This window comes from Spermophilus citellus (assembly GCF_964194105.1).
Source record: "Spermophilus citellus genome assembly, chromosome: 15".
NCBI lineage: Eukaryota > Metazoa > Chordata > Mammalia > Rodentia > Sciuridae > Spermophilus > Spermophilus citellus.
Window position 1 is genome coordinate 91015548 of NC_138195.1, and position 21720 is coordinate 91037267.

General features: G+C 55.6%; 1 protein-coding gene across 17 annotated transcripts in view; it reads right to left on the reverse strand.

The window, feature by feature from the left end:
* The window catches only part of CTBP2 (C-terminal binding protein 2), a 133266-nt gene that overhangs the window by 4423 nt on the left and 107123 nt on the right, over positions 1 to 21720 (reverse strand). For 16 of the 17 annotated variants that reach the window (XM_081267422.1, XM_081267419.1, XM_081267428.1 and 13 more), the window contains 6 exons: positions 6012 to 6166; positions 5692 to 5836; positions 4380 to 4586; positions 1342 to 1556; positions 817 to 947; positions 209 to 336 (listed from right to left, as the gene is read on the reverse strand). In XM_081267422.1, coding sequence (XP_081123548.1) covers positions 209 to 336; positions 817 to 947; positions 1342 to 1556; positions 4380 to 4586; positions 5692 to 5836; positions 6012 to 6166 — 981 coding nt within the window. Of the gene's footprint in view, positions 1 to 208; positions 337 to 816; positions 948 to 1341; positions 1557 to 4379; positions 4587 to 5691; positions 5837 to 6011; positions 6167 to 16248; positions 16374 to 21720 lie in introns of those variants that run through there. The other variant, XM_081267420.1, reaches the window with a different exon arrangement.

Here is a 21720-nt window from a genome sequence, read left to right on the forward strand (position 1 = left end):
TCTGCAGTTTGTAACAAGTACAGTGGCTGAGGCTAGAGGGAAGGGATTTCCTCTGAAATTTACTTCAGAATTTGAGCCCAATTCATACACAATTCAATTTATTGACTATAAAAACTCATTCTGTAGCCCTTGGGGAGCTCAGCTTTGTGGCCGTTTTCTCCTTTCCACCAGCTGGGCTGCAGCTGGCTTGGAAGTACGGAGGGCTCACCTGTGATTGCTCGGCGGATCTCTGTGGCAGCTGCCTCTCTCATCTCAAGTGATGCTTGTTCACTATACCAGGCCGTGTGGGGGGTACAGATGAGATTTGGTGCATCTTTCAAAGGACCCTGAGCAAAGCTAGACAAATGCAAAGGCACTCAGTAAATGGGAAAAGTTAAGACCTGGTGACTGTACTACTTGTCAGCTGGGAACTCGGGGCCACATGGACCAGCTGGGGGACTCTGTGGAGTGGGTGTGTTCTGTGCTGTATTTCATTGAGGGAATGTTAGAACAGGAGGATCAGACAGAAAAAGAAAGGCCAATTCTATTCAGGGTTGCCTTCCACTAACCAGAAGGAATATGCTGTCTACAGCTCCAAACCACCATATTGTGTTCGACTCTCCCTTCTCTGATGACCTTTGGGGGATCTTTTGGCTCTTTCACAAGCAAACAAGAACATCGCAGTCTTCAGAAGAAAGACCGTAATCTTCATCTGCAGAATGTCCTACCCAAAAAATTTTGCCTAGTAAAGTGCCTCAGATTTAAAGTGTAGAGGGTCAGTTCTGGGTCCTGCACACTCCTGGCAGGACGTTAGAGTCAGGCTGGACACACACCCACCTAAAGGGCTCCGATTCATGCACATCAAGGGCTGCCCCTCGTATCCTGCCCTCCTTAAGGGCCTGCGCCAAGGCCTTCTCGTCCACCAGGCCACCGCGGGCTGCATTAACAAGGAATGCCCCTTGCCTCATCTGTGGGAGCAAAGAGAAGCTAGTTACATACTGCTGCCGCTGCTGCTGCAGGTTCTAGAATCGGGGTTTAATAAGAGCTGCAGTTAAAGGATGGGAATGGGAGGTCTTGGTGATAGATGAGGGCCCGGGGTCAGTTTCTGTTGATACTGACAGGAGGTTGGATGTGTGGTTACTCACCTGCCTGAAGAGTGGCGGGGGACCAGCTGGGCCCTGGGCTAGCTCTAGGCCACCCTATGTTCCCGCCACCCCAAGCATGGATTTGTCCCAGGGACTACTATTTGTGGGTTCACCAGTGTGTCCAAGAATCATTTCCCATTCCCTCTTTGCCCAAGGCAGGTGCCCCTACCTTTGGACAGAAGTGTCCAGGGTCTGAGGATGTCTGTTTTGAAATTACCTGCTTTATAGTAAAGTCATTGATGAGGTGGTGGTTATGTTCATTGAGATTGCAGTGCAAGGAGACACAGTCGCTCTGATACAGCAAGTCCTGTAGGGTGTAGACCCTCTGCACGCCCAGGGACCGCTCGATCCCATCCTGCAAGTAGGGGTCATAAAATATGACGCTGAATCCAAAGGCCTTGGCTCGAACAGCAACCGCCTGCCCCGTGCGACCTGTGCAGAAATAGAAGGTCCAGGTGAGTGAGATCTCCTGGGGGCACTGTGTGCTGCCCTGTGCTGCCCAACCTGCTGCTCATTACTTCTTATGCCTGAGGTCACCATCCTTACTAGCAGCTGATGACAAGAGGACTGCACCCAAGACATAGTGGTATCTGAGCCAGCATTATGCCCCAGAGGCCAATGGGGTCAAAGTGGGGATGGGTGTCCTTGGTCAAGTCCATAGTGCTTGTTGCTTATATTTGCCACACAGCAGGAATTTTTTAAAGGACATTTTCAAATCTATATCCAATTAAATGTTCTAAGGACCCACCCATCACTAAAGGTCTCCTATTTCTGTTTACCTCTCCACTTATTGGCACAGCAGGCTTCTCATTATCATCATTACTTTATTGCTCTCAATATCTTTCAGGGAACATTTGTTCTCCAGACTAATTGCCTTTGGAGTACAAGGGTCAAAACTGACCATTACTGTCCACCTTGAGCCTACAAATTGGCTGAACTCACTCTGAGGCAGGGTGTGTGTCTGCCAGGCCTGGCCCTGTCCCGCAGCAGAGCCTCATGTCTAGCTCCAGCATGGAGTCTGAGACTGTCACATAACAGGCAAGAGAGTATCCCCTGCTCCCTGGTGGCCATGATTTGACAAACCTGTAGACCCCTCAACACAGCTTCTGCTTCCCAGAACAGTTTTCAGTTTGAAAATAAAATGGGATGAGGGATGCTTAGGGCTTAGAGTGATAAAATTTATTTAAAACACGTTTTTCAAATATGCAGGCAGGGAAAAAGCAAGGGAAGACCTACATTTTCAAACAGGAAGCCGGTGTTTGAGGGACAACTTGCTGGTAGAAGTCTCCCTCTTGCTACAGCTCCATCTAACTGGGACACGGCCGTGGTTTGGAGGCAAAAGTTTCATAAAGTCATTCTGATCAAGATGGACAGCTGCATGTGATCAGTGGGACATAATCTAGCAAGCCATAACCTATTCACATTACCATGTGGACACAGTGACTGGGGTAGAGGAGCAGGACTGTGCCAAGGTACTGGGAAGTGTAGCACCTGTGCCAGAAGAACCCTCTCTTGGCCACACTTAAAACGCGGGGTTAGTGACCCCATTGTGTGGTTGGTGGGAGTCCATGTTCAACAGGATAATGTCTCCTTCACCCATGATGGCCATCCTTAGCCACCCTCCTGACTCCTGCATATTTTGATCTGAGGCTGTGGCTCTGTCTAGGAGCTGGTGGAAAAGCAGCCCAAGCGCCAAGTCCCCATTTAAAACAGAAGGGGGCTGGGTGTTAGTTCTCAGTTTTGTTTTTCATACATTCACGAACACCCACGGATTCACCAGCTTCTACTTTTTCTGTGAGATTTTCTGATGAAAGACCTAATTATCAAAACTAGTCCTTATAGCAAAGAAGCCAAGTGCTTGGGCCTCTTGTTTAAATTTTTTTTTCCTTTTTATAATTTAGAGCATGCTACCAGTAGTTGCCTTTTCCTTCAGTTTGTTGTGAATGTGTGCAGCCTCCTCTGATCGGCAGCGTGAGTGGGGCTTTGTGGACTGCTGTGGATACTCCCAGGCTCAGTCCTTTGGTCCCTCACAGGTGGCTGCACCAGTGACTGGGCAGCCCACAACTGTGCCTTCCTCTGTCCCCGCTAGTATGCTGGAAGGCTATAGAGACGATGACAGTTTGTGTGTGGGATCCAGGAAGATGGCAGTAGCTACCTACGGTCAGGAAAGCAGGGCTGAAGCCAAGAGGGTGGCCTTGGTATACTAAGAGGGCTCACAGGGCCTTTAGAAATGGGAAGACAAGGGCACACATCCAAAGAAATGGCCCCAGCAAGGGGGTCCTGGAAGGAGAGCTGCTGTGGGGGTCCCAGCCTTGCCAGAGACCACACCAGGCCAAAGGAGGGGCTTAGGAACTGATGAGGTTCTTAAAGCACCTAGCAACTTCCGCCTCAATTTAGCTATCAGATCCCCAGCGAGGCTTGTGGGGCAAGAGGGCACTTGGGTTGTCAGACACTAAGCCAACTATCTAGAGACATGCAGCGTGAGCTGAAGGCTCAGCATTTGGGGAACATTCCCTATCCCTCCTCAAGAGGTGCATCCCACCCCATTTCTATTCACAGGTCAGGAAAACTCAAGGCTATGAACTGGCATGTGTGGAGGCTGTGATTTGGGAGACGGCTGAGGCACCATGAGCTGGGGATGGGGTGTGTCCCTATTTTAGCCCCCAAATGGACAACAGCATGGCATCTGGCTGCCCCCTACTACATCTGCCGGAGACCCTCCCAGCAGCTGCTTGCTGGCCTCCATGACAGCACTGAGGTCTAGGAAGATGCTTCCAGCTCCTCTGAAGGGAGCTTCCAGGCTGATGGATAGTCTGTGCCGCCCTCTGGCTTCAGTCTTTCAATGACATCTAGCTGCTACCTCAGTCTCACATTCAAGACCCACAGAACCCAGGCCACCACTCAACCACCAGCCTGCTTACGGCCCATAAATGTGCCAGGCGTATCCTCCCCACCCTGGCCTCAGGGAATGTTCAGATGCCTAGTCGTCCTGCAGCCCAGCAGTAGAAGATGCCATCCTCGTCATCCCGAGTAGCAGCACAAACCTTGGCTTACAAGTTCAGATGTTACCTCTGAGGGTCCCCAGACTGCTTCTGACCCAGACCTCTCACCCCCTGCAAATTGGTGGTGGCCAGGCACTGGCCCTGCCCTCCTTTGGCAAACGCTGCTCCCTGGCTACCACTGTGAACGCGAACTCTTGGAGACAGGACATCCCCGGCTCCTTTCGGGCAAGCCAGCTGCATGTTGGGCACATACCGAAGCCGATGAGGCCCAGTGTCTCCCCACGGATTCGTGCCGCTCCTGAGGCCACCTCGCGGATCTGTTCCACACTCTGTACCCGTGTGCCTTCCCGCAGGGCCTGGTACAGCCACGTGTTGCGGCGGTACAGGTTGAGGATGTGGCAGATGGTGGAATCGGCCGTCTCTTCCACAGCTGCAGACGGGATGTTGCACACGGCGATCCCTTGGAAAGGACAAAGGCAAGGCCCAGAGGTGAGAAAACCCGAGGTTCTATAGGTTAAGTCCCAGGGCTCCCAGCCCACCCTGCTGAGAGCGCAGGTTCCTGCACCCAACAGGGAAGTTAGGCTTCTTTAAACTTATTTCTGGAGCCTCCCATCCTCCTGAGCTTCTGTGCCGCCACAGAGATGGCTTAGAAGCTGGGCTCATGGGGCGGCTGTGGCCGTAGGCAAATGCTAGGGGTGAAGAGATGTGTGAAGCTGCCACTTCTGAGGACCCTGGAGGGAAACTGGAATCTGGGGTGGCCCCTTTTCCTTTTGCTGAGCCACTGCTAGGCAGGATGTGGGGAAGGACCATCTTGTGCCTCTTCCTTGGACCTCGCCTGTGAAGCAGCCTCGAGGGCCGCACAGCACTCAGGCCTGGCTCCCTCCGCCCTGCTCCTACCGCCAAGGCTGCACTGTGGCCCAGGATGCTGTCCTCGGTGCAAGTCGGGGGGGCCCACCAGGGTTTCACTAGTGGAAATGCATGGGCACAAGTGTCAGTCATGTGGGGTGCTCCAGCTCAGGCATGGAGACCCGCCGACCAAGAGGCAATGTGCACATATGGCTGGCCATCCCGGAGCACCAGAGGCCCTCTGGTACCTTGCTGACAGGGATGAGGTGAGGGCTAGGTGGCAGGCCCTTGGCCCACTAGGTTGTCAGACCAGGTTGGTGGTTGCAATGCTAGTCATTTGGAAGTGTCCTTTAGCAGCCTCACAATATGGGGCCCCGTGTGCCTAGCGGTGCCACATCTCAGAGGGCCTGTCTTTGGGTAGCACCTGTTGCTTCTGGCGTTCTCTGCTGTCAGGGACTGGGCAGGGGCTGCCTATTTTGGCACTGATCTGGGCCCTGCTTCCCACAGTATGTGCTCCTTCCCTAGATGGAAGAAACCCGAGACCCAGAGCCTTCCACACCTTCCTCTCCAGGGATACATGGGCTCCTCTAGTCTTGGGGGTCCCTACAGACCTTAGGCTGCAGTGCGTTCTTGGGGGTAGGGGTCCTGGTGTCTGAGGAATGTGGAAATGAAGCCAACGAAGTACATCGCAACTCCCTGGAAGCCAGCCACGTACTCACCAAGCTCGCCGGCAGCCTTGATGTCCACGTTGTCATAACCACTGCCGATCCGCACGATCACCCGCAGGGCCTTGAACTTCTCCAGGTCTTCCCTGGTGAGGGTGATAGTGTGGTACATCATGGCGCCCACGGCCTCATTTAACACCTGCAGAGGGAGGCGGAGCACAGGTCAGAGCCCCAGTCCTTAGCAAAATCATGAACTAGAGACATGAATGTTTGGGGGCGTGCCGGTGACCTGGCACAGCAGGGGGCAAAGGATGTTGGGGATGCCCGTAGTGGGGGCTTGAGAGCAACAGTGACACAGGACCAGCGTGGCCCACCTTCTCGTGGATCTCCTGAGTGGACTGTGCATCGCAGAAGGCCACAGTGGCCAGGTCCTTCAGGATGGGCATCTCCACGGTGCAGTCTCTGCCATCCAGCAGTGCCACCAAGGGGCGGGGGTGCAGGGGGCCGTTCATGATCTGGGGGCGGATACCTGTGAGGAGGGAGCGGATAAGTGGGTGAACAGGGTCCCAAGTGTCCCCCTCAGGACCCAGGCCAGGGCAGTAGGAAGCAGCAGAGCCTGGCAGGGCAGGAACACGAGGCAGGACCACACGTGGTTAGGACCAGGCTCCTCCTCACACCACTGCAGGGCTGTTTTGAGGACCCAGCAGGCTCCAGACGCGGTCGTTTCCCCTGAGGCCTAGAGGGAGCATCTCCTGGCCTGTGGGGTGAGGACAAGACCTCCCAAGGAGCTCACGGGAAGCCCTGGGGAGCCAACTCTACAGCCACTGAGGAGTGCCTGCATTACAGCTGTCACTTTGCAGAGGGACTCTGAAGGTAACTGCCCACCATCAGCCCACAGCCAAAGGCCCCAAGACCCTTGGGCCCCTCAAAACAAACATGATGAGGGAGTGCTTGAGGACTGGTGCCCTGAGGAACCTCCCCGAGAACCCCTCAGTGGAACCAGGTGGCCAGGGCAGTCTCAACCCTCTCCCTGACCTATGAGGAGCCATAGGTCCGTGATGGGAAGGGCACAAGTGAGGCAAGAGGCCCTTGGCACTCAGAGCAAACTTCCTGAAGGGTTACAGAGCAAGCAGAACCATTTTGGGGGCAGGGCCCTTCTGTGCCATCTCTCTGCCATGTGGCCATTACTCCCAGATATGCAGACAGGATGGACATCCCAGGTCCCCCCAGGTGACAGAGCAGGAGTCCAGACCAAGTGGGTGAGCATTCCCTTGCTGGACTTTCAGGGGCGTTGGCAGGACGGTTTATCAGACGGAGTGCACGATTACGAGTTCAAGTTGTTAATTAAGAAGGGGCCACAGGGGAGAATGACACCAGGCACAAGGCAAGGACCCAGGGTCATGTGATCTATCTGGGGAGGCCGAGCACCATCATTCAAGATGCCCATGCACAGCATCAGTGCAGACCCGTTACCCAGGTAACAAACTCCAGGTTGCCTAGCGATCAGCTCCCTGCGACCCTTGGGCTACCTGACCCAGGTTCAATGCCTGGGTCCCAGCTGGAAGTTCTTTATTATGAGGCAGAGAACGACACAGCCTCGGGCTAAGTAGAGGTGGCGGGTGAGAGCAGAGGGATGCCCTGTGTCCTGCGTGAGGCAGAGCGGGACCGAGAAGCCAGGTGCAAGGCTGCTGAGAAGGCCACAGAGGAGCCAGCACAGAGGGTGAGGGAAAGCCTAGGGACAGTTTCTGACCCACAGAACCTGTCCACTGCACCCTGGGGAACCCAGAGTTTAATACAGTCTCCTCCCCCACCTGCCATCTCAGTCTTGCCAGAGGCTGAGACAAGGGTCCTAGAGGGCCTCGCGCAGTACCAGAGAAGCTGCCAGCCAGCAGACCTCTTGTATTACCCGTTTTCTGATGTTTTACACAAATCAATTTTTAACATATTAGAACGTAATGGACCCATGACAGAGTAAGGTTCAAATACAGCAAGCGGAACACATCCCCGCCAGGACTCTGGGACTGGTCTGTTCCCTCTACCACTAGAAGGATCTGGAGGAAGGGAGTCCAAGGCACCATGGTCAATGAGGAGTCTAAAAATGGGACCAGATTGAGGGCTCCGAGTCATTGGACGCTGTTAAACCTTTTCCACCGACACCACCAAGACTGATAAGGACCTGATGATGCTGCCACTGCTCCTGTTCCCAGCCGGATGGTGAAGCCAAGGCGGGGCCACAAGGCCTGGCACTCCTCCATGCCGAACAGCGGTTACCACCTTCCTTCCCCAGGACGGAAGGCCGGCAACTCCCCTGTTGTCAATTACTGGCCTCGGGAATGGCGGGCCACCTTCCCCTTCAGGAACACTCTTGGAGCACTCGGTGCTCTAGCTCGAAGCCGAGCTGCTGCCTGTCCTCAGGCCATGGAACTGCTGGAGCTGAAGTCGTGTGTAACTAACATGAACTTAGGGTACCAGCAGGCAGCATCGCTGGTGTTTGTGAACAGTGACCAGTCACCCACGAACGTCCCTGTGGAAGACAATGGTGGCTTTCTAGTCATCCAGCTGTGGTGCCACCATATCTTTTAGGAGAGTGAACATGGGCTGACAGGCTAGAGTCAGCTGTCTGGTGTGGGACTCAGGACAAATGGGACGTGCTCTCCGGGGTGGATCCTGCCACCCAATGATGCATGGTGCTGCTGGGCGTGTGTTTACGTTCAGGGATTGAACCCAGGGGTTCTCTAGCTCGGGGCTACACCCCAGCCCTTTCTTCTTCTGATCCTCCTGCCTGCATTCCCTGCATCACCGGAAGGACAGTGTGCGACTCCAGGCACGGCACCCTGCGGTATTCCTGAGGCCTGTGTTCTTGGTCACTGTGTGAGTTAAAGTGAAGAAACATGCCGCATTAAAAAATGGTTCGAATTGGTTTCTGTCCTTTGCAGGTTAAGAGCCAACCTGCCCCCAGGACGTGACTTTGTTGTTTTAGGGATTGAGAATCTCAGGTTCACCCCCAAGGCAAAGCAGCCTCCATGGTCAGGTCTGGACATGTTTCCAGTGCGCCTCCGAAGCCTTCTTGCACCAACAGTGTGGTCCTCAATGCAGCATGTGAAGAGCTGGAGGCAGCAGGCGGTCCACAGGTCCACCAGGGAGAGTCTCTGGAAGGGCTTGAATCCATTACTTCTCTGCAGAAGAGGGTGAGCCTGGCCCCCTCCCTCTCCTGCTCCTTATTTTGCAATGTTGTCATCTGCTCTTGCAAATGCTTCCACCGTGATGCCATCTGCTGTTTGGTCTTCACCAGAGGCTGGATCCAGGGGGCTGCCCCACTGTGGATTTTCAGCCTCCCAAACTTTCAGGCTTAATAAGCATCTTTTCTTTAAAAAGTCAGCCTGCCTCAGGTGTTTCATTATAGGAAGGAAAAAATGGTCAAATGCAATGTTTGACATAGCAGTGGAGGCTGCAATTCTGCGAAGACAAAGCTGGCGACATACCTAAGTGCCCCAAGGGCCCCACAGAGGAAAAGGAGCAGCCAAAGCAGTTGAATTCATGAAAACAATTTTTCCAAGTCAGAGAATGGTCTAATAGATAGAACCCAGATGGGAGCACTGGTGGGCTCAAGGAACTCAAGAGTTCTTGGGGATACTGGCCCCGAGCTATCCTTGACTGCTGGCTCTGGATGAGGGGCCTGGATTCTTCCAGAAGGGAGGCTCAAACACCTCTTACAAAGATCCCGAGACCAAGAGTACCATCCAGAGTGCTGTGTACCCAGCAAGAAGCTGTCATAGATTAAATGCTTTGCCAGCGCCAAGCCTTGTGAGGTAGCCTGGGTGACAGGAGGCAGTTGGTACAGCCCCCGCCCCTCGCACAATAAGGTAGAGAGAAGAGACAGCTGCAGCCTTGCGCCACCTTCAGAGTGGCACCACTTCTACCCTACAGAAGCCTTCATGGCTCATGGGCCCAATCATGTCCCCCAACATCCTAAGCAAAGTTTCCCCTAAATTTTGTAGGCCTCCTTAATTCAACAGCCTCTTCTTGTAATCCAGCCAAACAGGACTTACCCTCCTTGGTGAGGTACAGCACCCCGACCTCTGAAGGCCCCATAGACCCTGAGCTGGGGATGGCAAGGGGGTACTGCAGAGGCCTGGGTTTCACACTACAGACCAGACACTGGGCTAGGCTGGGGCCAGATCAATGACACGGGCAGGAAAGAGGCTCCACCTGGGACTCGGCACTGAGCAGCCCGGCACAGGGAGGTTGCAGGGGGCCTAGCTGTCTAGCTGAGGCCTACCCTTGTCCCACGGACACATCTGTCCACTTTGTGGGACTTCCGAACACCAGACCTGGGATGTGAACCACAGCACAGGTGCTGGAAAGTGACCCAGGCTGCCCCTGCTCCCACCCTCACCACAAAGACCCAGGGCAGCTTGGGGGCAACTCGCAACAGCACTTGTTGCCGGGTGTGGTGCTGTTTTAAGGCAGAACTGCCACTGCCATCAGAGTCAGCTTTATGTCCCTGTGCTTGCCACTGGCCCTCTCACCTGCCAGGTGCGCTTTCCTGCGATGTTGGGGAGGGGGTGCGCTCCAGGGAGGTCCCTGCCAAGCCTCTTGGGTGATCTGGGAGAGCGCCAAAGCCAGGCCCAATTTTGGAGACTCGGTAACCTTCAGATTTGTCATGTGCTCGGATTCTTCTCTGGTTCCCTCCCCTTGCAAGTCTCATTTGACACCTCTGAAGGCTCCACAGAGCCTCTGCCCACCACGCCAAGCAAACCCACGCTCGGCCTTGTTCTGCGCACTGGGGGTTGAACCAGGGATGCTCTGCTATGGAGCCACATGCCCAGCCTGTTTGTCTATGTGCAAGCTGGCTGGGACTTGTGAGGTCCCCTTACCTCACTGAGACTCAAGCAGCTGGGTGTGCACAGCACGCCTTTCTATTTCTGCCTTCACAGTGGAAATCACGCTCGATGACCCAGCACTTCCTTATGCCAGGACTCTGGGCCTCAGAGTCCTGTGTACCCAACAACACTCCAGCACCACCCTGCCAGGCCAGTTGAAATCTGCCCACCACGCCTAGGGAGCCCAACTGTTCCTGTGATGGACAGAGTGGGATGGAGAAGTGGGGTGAGCTCAGGAAGAGGCAGAATGGTGCTCCAGGTGGCCTGCTGACCTCCTCAAACACCCTACGACTCCCTTCCACAGTGCCGAGAGGGGGGCTCAGGAGCAGCCTCGTGCTCTGCCCCCACCTCCTTACAGCAGGTGCCTCTACTGTCCTGAAGCGCTCTTCTGTAGTGGCCAGGACTCCCACCTCCACACACCTTGGGGCCCTTCTCCCTGGGACACTGGCCACTCCTCACCCTCGCAGGGCGCTGGTCTTGCAGCTGCATTCTGGAGTGGTCTGCTACTCAACAAAGCTAATGGACACACTCGGAAAGAGCAAGGCCGGGGCAGTGGGAGCCCAGTGAGCCCCAGATGGAAGACAGCAAGGCAGACCGGCTCTTTGCTACTGCGGATTTCCTCGGAAGATGGTCCCAGGCAGTGGGCAATCAGGATGTCAGGACCATCTCAACTCAGAAGCTGGAGGGTGTGGGAGACTCCTGCAGGGCAGGCTGCAGGGCATGGGATTCGCACCCCCAGGCTTTCTCAGGGGAGGCCTGGAGCTCTCCCTCGCCTCTATAATGACAAGGAGGGGCTGCCACATCCCAGGGTGGACTCAGAAGAGCCTTCTCCAAGGCCCCATCCAACAGAGGGTCTGAAATTTTTATGCAACTTTTTGAGAAGTGCTCCTCTCTTCTCACTTTCCCAGAGGAGCCACGATCTGTTCCCAAAGCACAGGGTTCAGGTCACCCGGAGCTGGTTTCAGAGGTCGCCCTCCCTCGTGGGCCTCTAACACCCCCATTCCACAGCTGGGAATGACAACACCTGGGGCCCCTACCTGTGTGTGGGGAGGGCACAGCCCACTGCTATGAGGATGTCAGGAATGCTACCCATCACACCCACCTCGCCCAGCAGGAAACAGTGAACCCAACCCTGGCCAAGGCCTGAGCAAGGCAGGGGCTGGCCAAACAGCAAGTAATGGGAAAGAGCAGCTGGCTGAACATGAACGAACCCGCTGGTGAAGTCAGTGGCGGTGGAACCCTCACCTGCACACGCTCGGCTACTGCCGGTATCGCCCACCCTTTCTCCAGCGAAGACAACCTGGTGGGAAGGAGTTCTGCAGTTCTGCCCACCTGCCTGCCCTGTACGCGCCAGGCACCAAGAAGTGGATTGCAACATAGGCTCCCAAGTTAGGCTGTCCTCCAGTGTGGACATGCACACCCCCTCTACACCCCAGCCTCAGGGGTCCCCGGGGAGGCATCTGAACTACAGTCAACATAGTAACCAGGGGGAAAGGCTTCAGGAGATCTGGCCTCATCAGTCCCCGTCAGGGCCGGAGATGACAATGGAGGGACCCGAGTAAGCTGGTCCTCAATCAAGCTGCCAAGTCTGGCCTTTGCTGCAGAATGAGCTGGAGGTCTGCCCTAGGGCTGGCCTCAGGACACCTCCACTGCAGGCGATGCACCCGAGTGGGCCGCAGGGACCACGAGAGACTCCCCCACCCCCATGTACCCATCAGCCATGCACACCTGCTGCTCCTGCCCGAGCTACGCTCTGACCCCAGAGGCTTGCTGGGGACTTCTGTCCACCCAATGTCAGCTCACGCCTGCATGTTTTGGGGAGGCAGATGTCTGGACCCACAGGAAACACACCAGCTCATTCAACAACCCAGAGCACCCCGTCAGCCCCAAGCGCACAGCCATTTGTTGTCACTAGTTGGTCTCAGCACCTCAGGAGAGCTGCTCCTGCAGCCTATGCAGAGAAATGCTTTTCCTTTCAGCAACAGCATTTAAAACAACAACAAGAATGGGATTCTGCCATTTTCTTGGAACCGTCCGCGGCACCCTCCCGTATGTACGTATCAGCACTGCAGGTGCTGCCTCGGGTCACTGTCCACCGAGGGACACTACCAGAAAGTACCTAGAAACCCGTCTTGACAGGCCAGCAGCCAGGACCCAGGCTCTGCTTCTGTTTTCAGAAGGTGTAGCAGGGCTGAATTCCTGTATTCTGGTTTCTACGTTTCCCTGGAGCCCAAAGGCCCAGGTACTAGCTTGGGGGCCAGCTGATCTCCAGGTATGAGATGCACTAGCTTCCTGTGTAGTGGCAGGTCCCTGGAAGGTGTGTGACCAAGAGCTGGTGCACAGGGCTGGGAGCCCTTCTGCTTCCCTCTGCTGCTGCCACCTCCTCAAACTTTCAAGGCATCCTCCTCCCAGAGGGCTGGGGCCACTATGCCCTTGGGATTGCTAGACAAGTGGCCCCCACGCTCCCTTCCTTCACATGGCAGAACTTCAAGCCTCTGTTGAAGAGAGGAACCACACACATGATTTGGCCAAAGAGGAAACCAAGGACAAAAGGGGGCTCTCAAGTGAGCAGATGTGAGGACCCTGGTAAATTCACTTTTCACGTCAAGATTCTGCAGTCACCAGGCCAGAGCCAGGGTCAGCTGTGAGGTCCACTTGGCCATCCTGGGCCTCCTCTTCCCAGGGGTGGCAGCTGCCCTACAAGGAGCTCATAGCCCTTGAACTCAAGGGCCCACTGAGCCTGCTGGGAAGACCACCACGCAGACCACCCCTGCTCAGCCGCAGCTACAGATTCAGTTGCCTGCAGACAACAGGTCTCCTGGGATTTCTCTCTTCGGGCACACTAGTGGGGGGGTGGGGACACATTCTGTGCCCCAGTAATTAGACACACAACAGACTTTCCAATGCTGTGCCCGAAAAGTGGGGAAACACACAAGACTGGTCTGAAGTTGTAAAACAGTAAGTCCCACGTCCAGGGCCACGGTCGGTCAACTGCCACTTTCCCATAATTGATTTTCAATATTTTATTGAAGCAATAAAATCACCTGTGCACCCAAGAAACACAACACACCTGGAAATCAAGTCCCGAGTAACCTGGGGAGGGCGAACAGCCAGCCCTTCACTGCTCCCAGGTGCCATGACTACGACATTGCGCCAGCCCTCTCAGCCCCTGTCTGTTCACACCACTTCTCCTCCACCTTCTCCTTTAAATCCCGATGAGGAAACGGAGACGCAGAGGTACACTGAACTTGCTCAAGGTCACAGCGAGCAGGTGGGTGAGCCAGGATTCCAGCCCAGGTCTTCCTGGCTCCGGAGGCCCGGCACTAAACCCCAGGGCTCCCCAACTGCAAGAGGAAGGACCTCACCAAACCCATGACTTACTCTGGAACCTCCCTGTCACATTGGATTGCTTCACCTTGGACACTGGGCAGACAAGAATTCCAGAGCCCACCCCTGGGATAGACCCACTCAAAGGAGAGACACAGGATCTTGTGTTCCTGAGCTCAGCTGTCCTAAGGTCCCCCTTCACTAGGCAAGGCTAACCCATCAGTCAGACATTGTGTGCACTCTCCCTTCTCCCAGACTCCTTACAGGGGCCTATGACCCGGCACATACTCATGCTGCTGGCTGATAAGAAAACTGGGCCCCCAACATCCACACCTGACCATCCTTATAGGAGGCAATTTTGAAGTGGCCTCCAGCGAGTGTCTGCACCTTAGATGCTGAGCTCTCAGGCCTCTGGCCAAGGTGCTGGCTGCGGGGAAGGACTCCCTGAGGCCTCAGGAAGGGGGACCACAATGAACAAGGCCAGGGAGAGCTGCGGCCCGATGTTCCACTATGGGGCTTCCCATGACTGCTAGCCACTTGGTAGATGTCCCTTTCAAATAGAAACTGGACACAGGGTCAGGCCATCAGGCCTCATCTGAGAGGATCAAGCCGAGAGCAGTGAGCATCCGTCAGCCAGAGCCCTGGTAGCTTCTTCTTGGAAGTCACTCTGGAGGGCAAGTTGGTGACCAGCCACCAGCTGTCCACTTCCTGGGATTTCAGTTAGACTGGAGGGAAAAAACATGCTCCGTATCCCTCAGCAGGAGCTCTGGGGGTTCTGAGCCCGAGAACATCTCCACAGTCATCTCCTTCACTGTCCCAAGACTCACATGCCATGTGGTCGATGAAGGGAACTGACCACAAGCCAGCAAGGGGGGAAACCGTTCTCATGAGTGATGACCAACCCACAGAGGGACCAGCTCGTCAGCTTCTCTCTAGAATGTGCTGCAAAATGGAAGAGCAGAGGTCCCGAGGGACATGTGACAGTGATGACAGATCACCATTAACCCCAGGGGGCACACACCAAGTCTGTTCCCTGAGCCAGAGCCTTTGCCCTGGGGGTCCAAGAGGGCTCAGCCCTGCATCTGCCTGGCCTTGGGAGGATGAGATTCGGGGCACAGGGACACTGCGATGCTGTGCCACCTGCATGGTCTGGCACCTCGATCACAGGCCAGGCTCCTGGTCACTCTCCACCCACCCTGCTCTCTGTGAGGAAACCTAGGAATCCTCTGCGGCCAGGTCCACCTGAGGGACTGGTCGGACCCAGGACCCAGCCCCGCCTCCCAGTGCCCCACATGGCCACCAGAGCTGCGGCACTAGTACTTTTCCCCAGCTAAAATGTGTCCTTGACAACACGGAAGAGAGGCCTGAGGAAGGCCGGGGGCGGGGATGGGTGGGGGTGGGGGGTGGGAGAGGAGGAAGGGCTGTCCGGGCATCGCCAGAGGCGCAAGTTCCCTACACATGTGGCAGCTGCATGCGGTTGTCACCAGTGATGCGGGGGTGGGGTGGGAGTGGTGGGTGGAGATCTGCAGGACTCTGAGGGGCTACAGTTGGCCCAGGGAGAGCACAGGCTCGTGGCGTGACCTCTCTCCAGCAAGCACTTTAGAGCACCGGCGTACTTGAGTGCCCACACCCACCAGAAGGAGCTAGGACAAAATCCAGGGGTCCAGAGGGGAAGGGGACTGTGTGGACACGGCGAGATCAGGGACCCCAGGGAGGCCTCTGGAGGGTTCCTGCCCAGGCTAGGAAGGCCGAGGACATGCCTGCTCCTTCCTGTTGGTGCCCGAAAGGGCCTCACTTAACAGAGGACAGGGAGCAGCAGCAAGCAGGAGGGAAGGCATCCCAGGAACAGAGTGGGCTGGGCAGCCCATGAGTGCCCGGTGCCATGAGCTCTCCTGGGTCACTCTCTCTGTTGCTGATTTGTTCTTTGGAATCAGACCAGTTCTACCGGTACACCTGGGAACAGGCACCGTGCCCCTCCAAAGGCCCTGGAGAGCCTGGCAGACCCAGGCTCATTTCCCACATTAGCAGGCCAAGTGCCCACAACTAACAATGTGACGTGTCCTTCCTTAGCTCAGGCAGACGCAGGGGAGGAGCCCCAAGCTTTCAGCTCCCGGAGTTTCTCGTGTCGTCCCCCAATCCAAAAGGAACACAATTCTTAAGAACGCTCTTGCAGGCTTCCTATCCAACAGGCCCGAGGCCAGGAACACTGCCCATGACCCGGAGAGGTCTGACTGCCAGCCCAGCAGCTGGTGAGATGCCCCTTTCTTTTTCAGATGACTGAAGCGTTCCAGGTCAAAGCCCAGTTCACAGGAAAGCACAGAACCCACCACACACTCACATTTATGTCTCAATCTAGAAAACATCCGCCCAGAATGTTCCCAGCAGGGAAGGCTGTTCTCACCCTCCAGGGAGAGCTCCCTCTCTGTGGCCGGCAATCCCGCCCTTCAGTCTGGAAAAAGAGCAGGCCCCCAGGTTCCTGCACCAGCTCAGGGAGGTGGGAGCTATTCACCAAACCACTCCAAATTGTACCGAGAGCCTTGAGACTTGAAACGAGGTGGCTTTGGTGTATCTAACAAAAATTAGAAGACAACATGGAGGTGGCTGTACTAGGGCAGCTGAGGTCACAAAGGAGGAGGTGTGGGATGGAGAGAGGGTGTGATGTAAGAAAGCAGATTGTAAACCTAGAGCTGACACTTAGACTAGGGCAGGATTCACCCCAGACCAACGGGGAAAAGCCCTGCCAAGCAACAGGCTCGCTGTCCCATCTCTTGCACAATGTGAATCTTTTAAGTGACTTGTTTCTATTTTTACTTTGGATGCTAGGAAGCTCAGAGCAATTCTCCCCTCATGCATGGGTTTGTGGGGAAAGCTGGTTCTGGCCTTATCCCCTGCCTCATCCTCTCCTGCATGTATTTCTCTGCCTGTTTAGTTTTGCCCTTGTGTGTGTTAGAACCATTCCTATTAGTGAGGGTCAGATCCTTTTAGGACCAAAGAACATGCTACACTCCACATAACCCTACAGGAGAAAGTTGTTCACTCTTCAATGAGGGATCAAATCCCTGCATTGAGACAGCAGCATGATGCAGAGGGAGGGGCATGGCCCTGAGGTTACCCGTTGGGGATAGGTATGCACCCAGTAAGGGCCCTTGGAGCTACATATGATCTGAGATGGGCCATGCATAATACTTGTGGTTCTCGGAGCTGTGTGTCAGCAGAAGGTCGCAGAGCAGAAAAGTGAGCCCCTCTGGGCACCGTGGGGCTCTTGCTGGCATGGACCTTGGCCTCCAGTGGACTGGCTGAAAAGTTGGGGTGTTTCCCCAGCTTTATACCGTTATGGATTTTCCTGTGCTGTTCTGAACACCGTCCTGGGGGATCACGATGGCAGGTTTGGAGTCAGGCTAGCTGAAGTCCCAATGCTGCTGTTAGACCTATCGCAGGAGGCTGACCTCTCTGAGCCCCGGGTTTGTCATTAAAGTGAAAAGGAAGGGGGCAGATGCCATGGGAGGGAGCCCTTGGTAAATGCTCCAGGGTGATAGATAAGGCCCTGCCTCCCTCCAGATGGGGTCGGCTGCCCCTCCCTGGAGCACAGCCCTGGGCTCTTTCTCACAGTCCTCCCAATCCCTTCCTGGGGTCAAGTTCACTGCTCCCAGACACAGCCTCCATGGGGACAGGGCTAATAACCCAGTCAAGCTGTGTCATGTCCGCCGACCCCCTGTGTGGTCAATGTGGCCACAGTGCAGTAGAGGGAGCAGAGTCTTGACTTTCTCCTTTATGTAGAAAGGACTAGAAGCCCTGCACAGGGCCAGCGGGCACCCCACATCAGGGTTTGATCACCGTAGGTCTATGTGGCTAAGGTGGGCTAGTCAGTTGTGGGTTACAAGTACTCTTTTTATTTTATAAACCTACAAAACTGCCCATGGAGCAGCAAGAAATCTGTGAAAATGCTCTGGATTTCTCACCTCAGATGCTGTGCAGAGAAGAAATTGGCTCCAAACACCTGAGAAGCTTTCCTGTTAATACACGTTGGCTTCCTCACATTAAAAAAGATAGACGGGTGTGGTAGCTCACGCCTGTAATCCCAGCGGCTTGGGAGGCTGAGACTGGAAGATCGCAAGTTCAAAGCCAGCCTCAGCAACTGAGAGGTGCTAAGCAACTCAGTGGGACCCTGTCTCTAAATAAAATACAAGATAGGGCTGGAGAAGTCCCCAAGTTCAATCCCTAGTACGGGGGGGGGGGGGGGGGGAGATAAACAAAGAAAAAAAGCTAAAAACAACCAACTTAGAGGAAAACATGGGAGTCCACCTTCAGGACCTTCCACTAACCAATGTTGACATCAATAGTGCAGAAAACCAAAAAAAACAGGACCTTAAAAAAAACTTAGGACCTTAAAAATGCAAACCTTCGTGCTTCAAAGACACTACCAAGAAAGTGAAGAGGACCACGGATGGGAGAAGCCGTGGCCAACCTGTACCTGACCCCAGTAGCCAGGGGGGTCCTCCTAGGCCCAGGGCTCATAGACAGCGCTTAAGCCGAGGGGAGGAAACACGGGGAGTTCCCGATGGGACAGTGCATGCTCAGCAAGGGCCACACTTGAGAGCAGAGGGGGGGCCCATGGCCAGCCGCTTCTCCCTTCCAGTCTGAGAACCACCTCAATACGGTGCTCAGCATCGAGCCCGGCCCTGCGGGTCTTCCAGGACCTCTGACCTGCACCTGTGATGGGAGGGTGTCCGTTTTTGAGGATCTTGGAGAGGCATGTGGGGCAGAGGGGGGACACCAACCCTAATCTGCTATTTAGCAGTCACAGCTGATCTGATGGGCTGCTCCTGCAGGGGCCTGACAGGTCCTGCTGGACAAAGCCCACTCACTGTGTGGGGCTGCCCTCTAAACCAGGGACGGCCCTGTAGAGAAGCCATGGCGCACTGGTGCCAATCACCTTCAGCACATCTAGCGACAGGAGCTCAGGGCTGGCCAAGTCCCAGCAGCAGGCATGGCTAACTTGTCCTCCCAGGAAAGCATGGGTCAATTCCTTTAAACTGACCAGCAGCGAAGCACAGCAAGAACCAACCCGGGAGCTGCCCACTGAGCCTGTACCGTGCGAGGCAGAAAACAAGATCTCGGCGCCCTCCCAAGCCAGCCAAGGCCAAGAGCCCACGCGACTCTGGGCCATCAGGGCAGTGTCCTGTGGCAAGGTGAGTTTACAGAGATCCCCAGACAGCCATCTGTGCCCACCTGGGGACGGAGCGGGTTTGCTACCAAGGGGCAGAGAGGCTGCTGCAAGGGACAGAGAACTGTAGAAAGAGGCCAGAGGACAATGGGGCCGATAGAAGCAGCACTGTCAGACCAGGCCCAGTCCTGGCCAGGTGCCTCCAGTGACTGTGACCTCTGGTAGCCACACCCCCACAAGCCCCAGAGGCAGTTCAGTTCCTTGCCGCCCTGACAGACAAGGACAGAAGCACAGAGCAGGAACACACCGGCCCCAGCATGCAGCGGGCAGAACAGCGAGTGGAGCTCGTGGCTGCCCTGGGTGAGTCCCTGGGCCAGAGACCCGCTGCCTCCCCGGGAGCAGTGTCGAGAACCAGAAACGGCCTCGGCCTGGTGCGACAAGCTGCGGGAACAAAGGGTGCAGCCAGCACAGGCTGCCGGGTTTTCTCAGGGCAGGAGGACCACAGTGGAGACAGGGCAAGGAGCCAGGGGCACTGAGAATAGGGACAGCCTAGGGGGCTGAAGGTGGAGAACAATGACCCAGAGCCCCAGTGGGAGGGGCGGCTCCTGGATTTGGAAGGGAGGCTTGGCGGGAGGAAGGGGCCTGGGAGAGGCCTGCTACAAGCCCCTTCCTGCTCCCAGATGCCAGAATGGCTGGACCGCACATGTCTACGTCACACCACAGGAAGAGATGCCCGGGAGACAGAATGCCAGCCCTCACACACGCCGGCTCAGGTACACCAGCCTCCAGGGGCCTCCCTTGCCCCGACCACAAGTTGGGCTGTGATGCTCCTCACAGATGCTTCTCCAAGAACAGGGTGGCTGGGCGACTCTGGTGCTCCCGACTCCAAGGGCCCCACAAGGGCCTCTGACACACTATAATCATGACTGTCCTTTTATACCATGATCTTTCCTGGCCCCCCAACCGAAGGCAAAGAGCGAGTCTCGTCCCCCTGTGAACTCCAAATGTAGCCCCCGAGCTTACACAGCACCTGCCTGTCACATCAGCTTACTCCAACTTTGGGATCCTGAAGGGCTGGAGCCCTCACTCTACTGCCCAGACCCCTTCCCCAAATGCCCCTATGCAGAGCTGCATCTTCCCGGGCTGGCTCCACCTAGAGGTGGGAAGTGGTGTAGCCCAGCTGCCCTGGGAGGCCTTCTCCAGCATCCTCCCATCTGAGGGTTCAAGAGTTGAAGACCCTCCAGGCCAGTGGCCTATGCTCTGTCCCAGCACAGACATCAGTGTGCAGAGGATGCCTCCAAGCCGAGGGTCTCTGAGGAAGCACCTGGTGGCGGGGTCCAAGGGAGGCACCTCCTTCCTCAGACTCTCAAGTGGTTGAAAGGTTTCTCCTGGGGCTAATTTCTACCCAGGAGATGGGTGCCCACACCCATGATGCTGGAGTCCTGTATCAATTTTGGTGCCCCCACTGTCACCAGTCAGCCTCTTAACAGCCCTGGGCTCCTCCTCTGACCTGAGGAGTCCTCAGCTGGGCCCTCAGGTGGGGGCTCATGGTGCTTTATCCATCCAGTTGCTTCAAAGACAAATAGCTGGAGGCAGAAGCAGACCTCCCAGGGAGGGACGGAGGCAGGACTGCGTGTCTCACAGGGAAACCGAAGCTGTGCTGCCCCTCGGCTGAGCCTCCTGCAGGCCGCCAGCTTTGCTCTATGTTAGGAAGACAAGGATGAAAATGGCGCTAGTACTAGTAGCTTACTGGATGTGCCCCTTGCCACCCGGCACTGGGAGGCTCAGGAGGGAGCAAACCCTTGGCCACGGGTGACAACATGTGACAGCCACTGTTGGAAGGCTCTGCAGTTTGTGCCACAGCCAGCCAGGTCAGCAGGAATGAGAGCAGCCCCACCAGGTGCTGCTCACATGGGGCTGACCACAGCCCATTAGTCCTGCACATCTCTGCTGGCTTCACCTGCCGCTCTGAACCGCTGGGTCACAGGCTGCACTTGGCCAGCAAACAGGAGCCCAACGTTTTTGTGCACAAAGCCAACCACGAAGACGCAAGTGCTAAAATATCCAAAGCATGGAAAAAAGAAAAGCCGACACTCTCTCTCTCCTCTCCAAAGGGCACAGGAAAACAAGTCCACTTCCTAGGCATTCCTGCTCCCTAGAAGGAGGACATACTCATGTGCTGCCAAGGAGGGACACAGCTGGACTGAGGATCTGAAGATCGCCACCTGTTGGCTGGGAGGCAAGGTGGGCTCCCCAGCAAGCAGCAAGCACCCCTGGTCCAGGGTGCTTTCCTTTAAGGCAAACATGACCTCCCAAGGCTCAGCAACCCTGCCTGGGGCAAGTGACTACAGGCACACTGTTCAGTCTCCTGCTGCCTCCAACACACCCAAACCTGCTGCACAAGTGGCATTTGCACAGCTGAAAAGCTACAGGGGATGCCCAGCCCCTGCCCCCACCCCGATGAGGAAGAGTCATCATGCCACACGGAACGTGTGATAAGGCACAGGGATGACAACTGCTGCTATGGGACAGATCATTTGACAGAATTCGCTTGCTGGCAGACTTCCGACTGCAGACTTCTTCAGCACTGGCTGGCTGCCATGCCAAGGAAGTAAAAATCAATATCCTCGGGTCTGCAAAACAGTGTGTTAACAATCACACTCCAAACAACTCACACAATATCCCTCGCCCTAGACCCAAACAACAGTG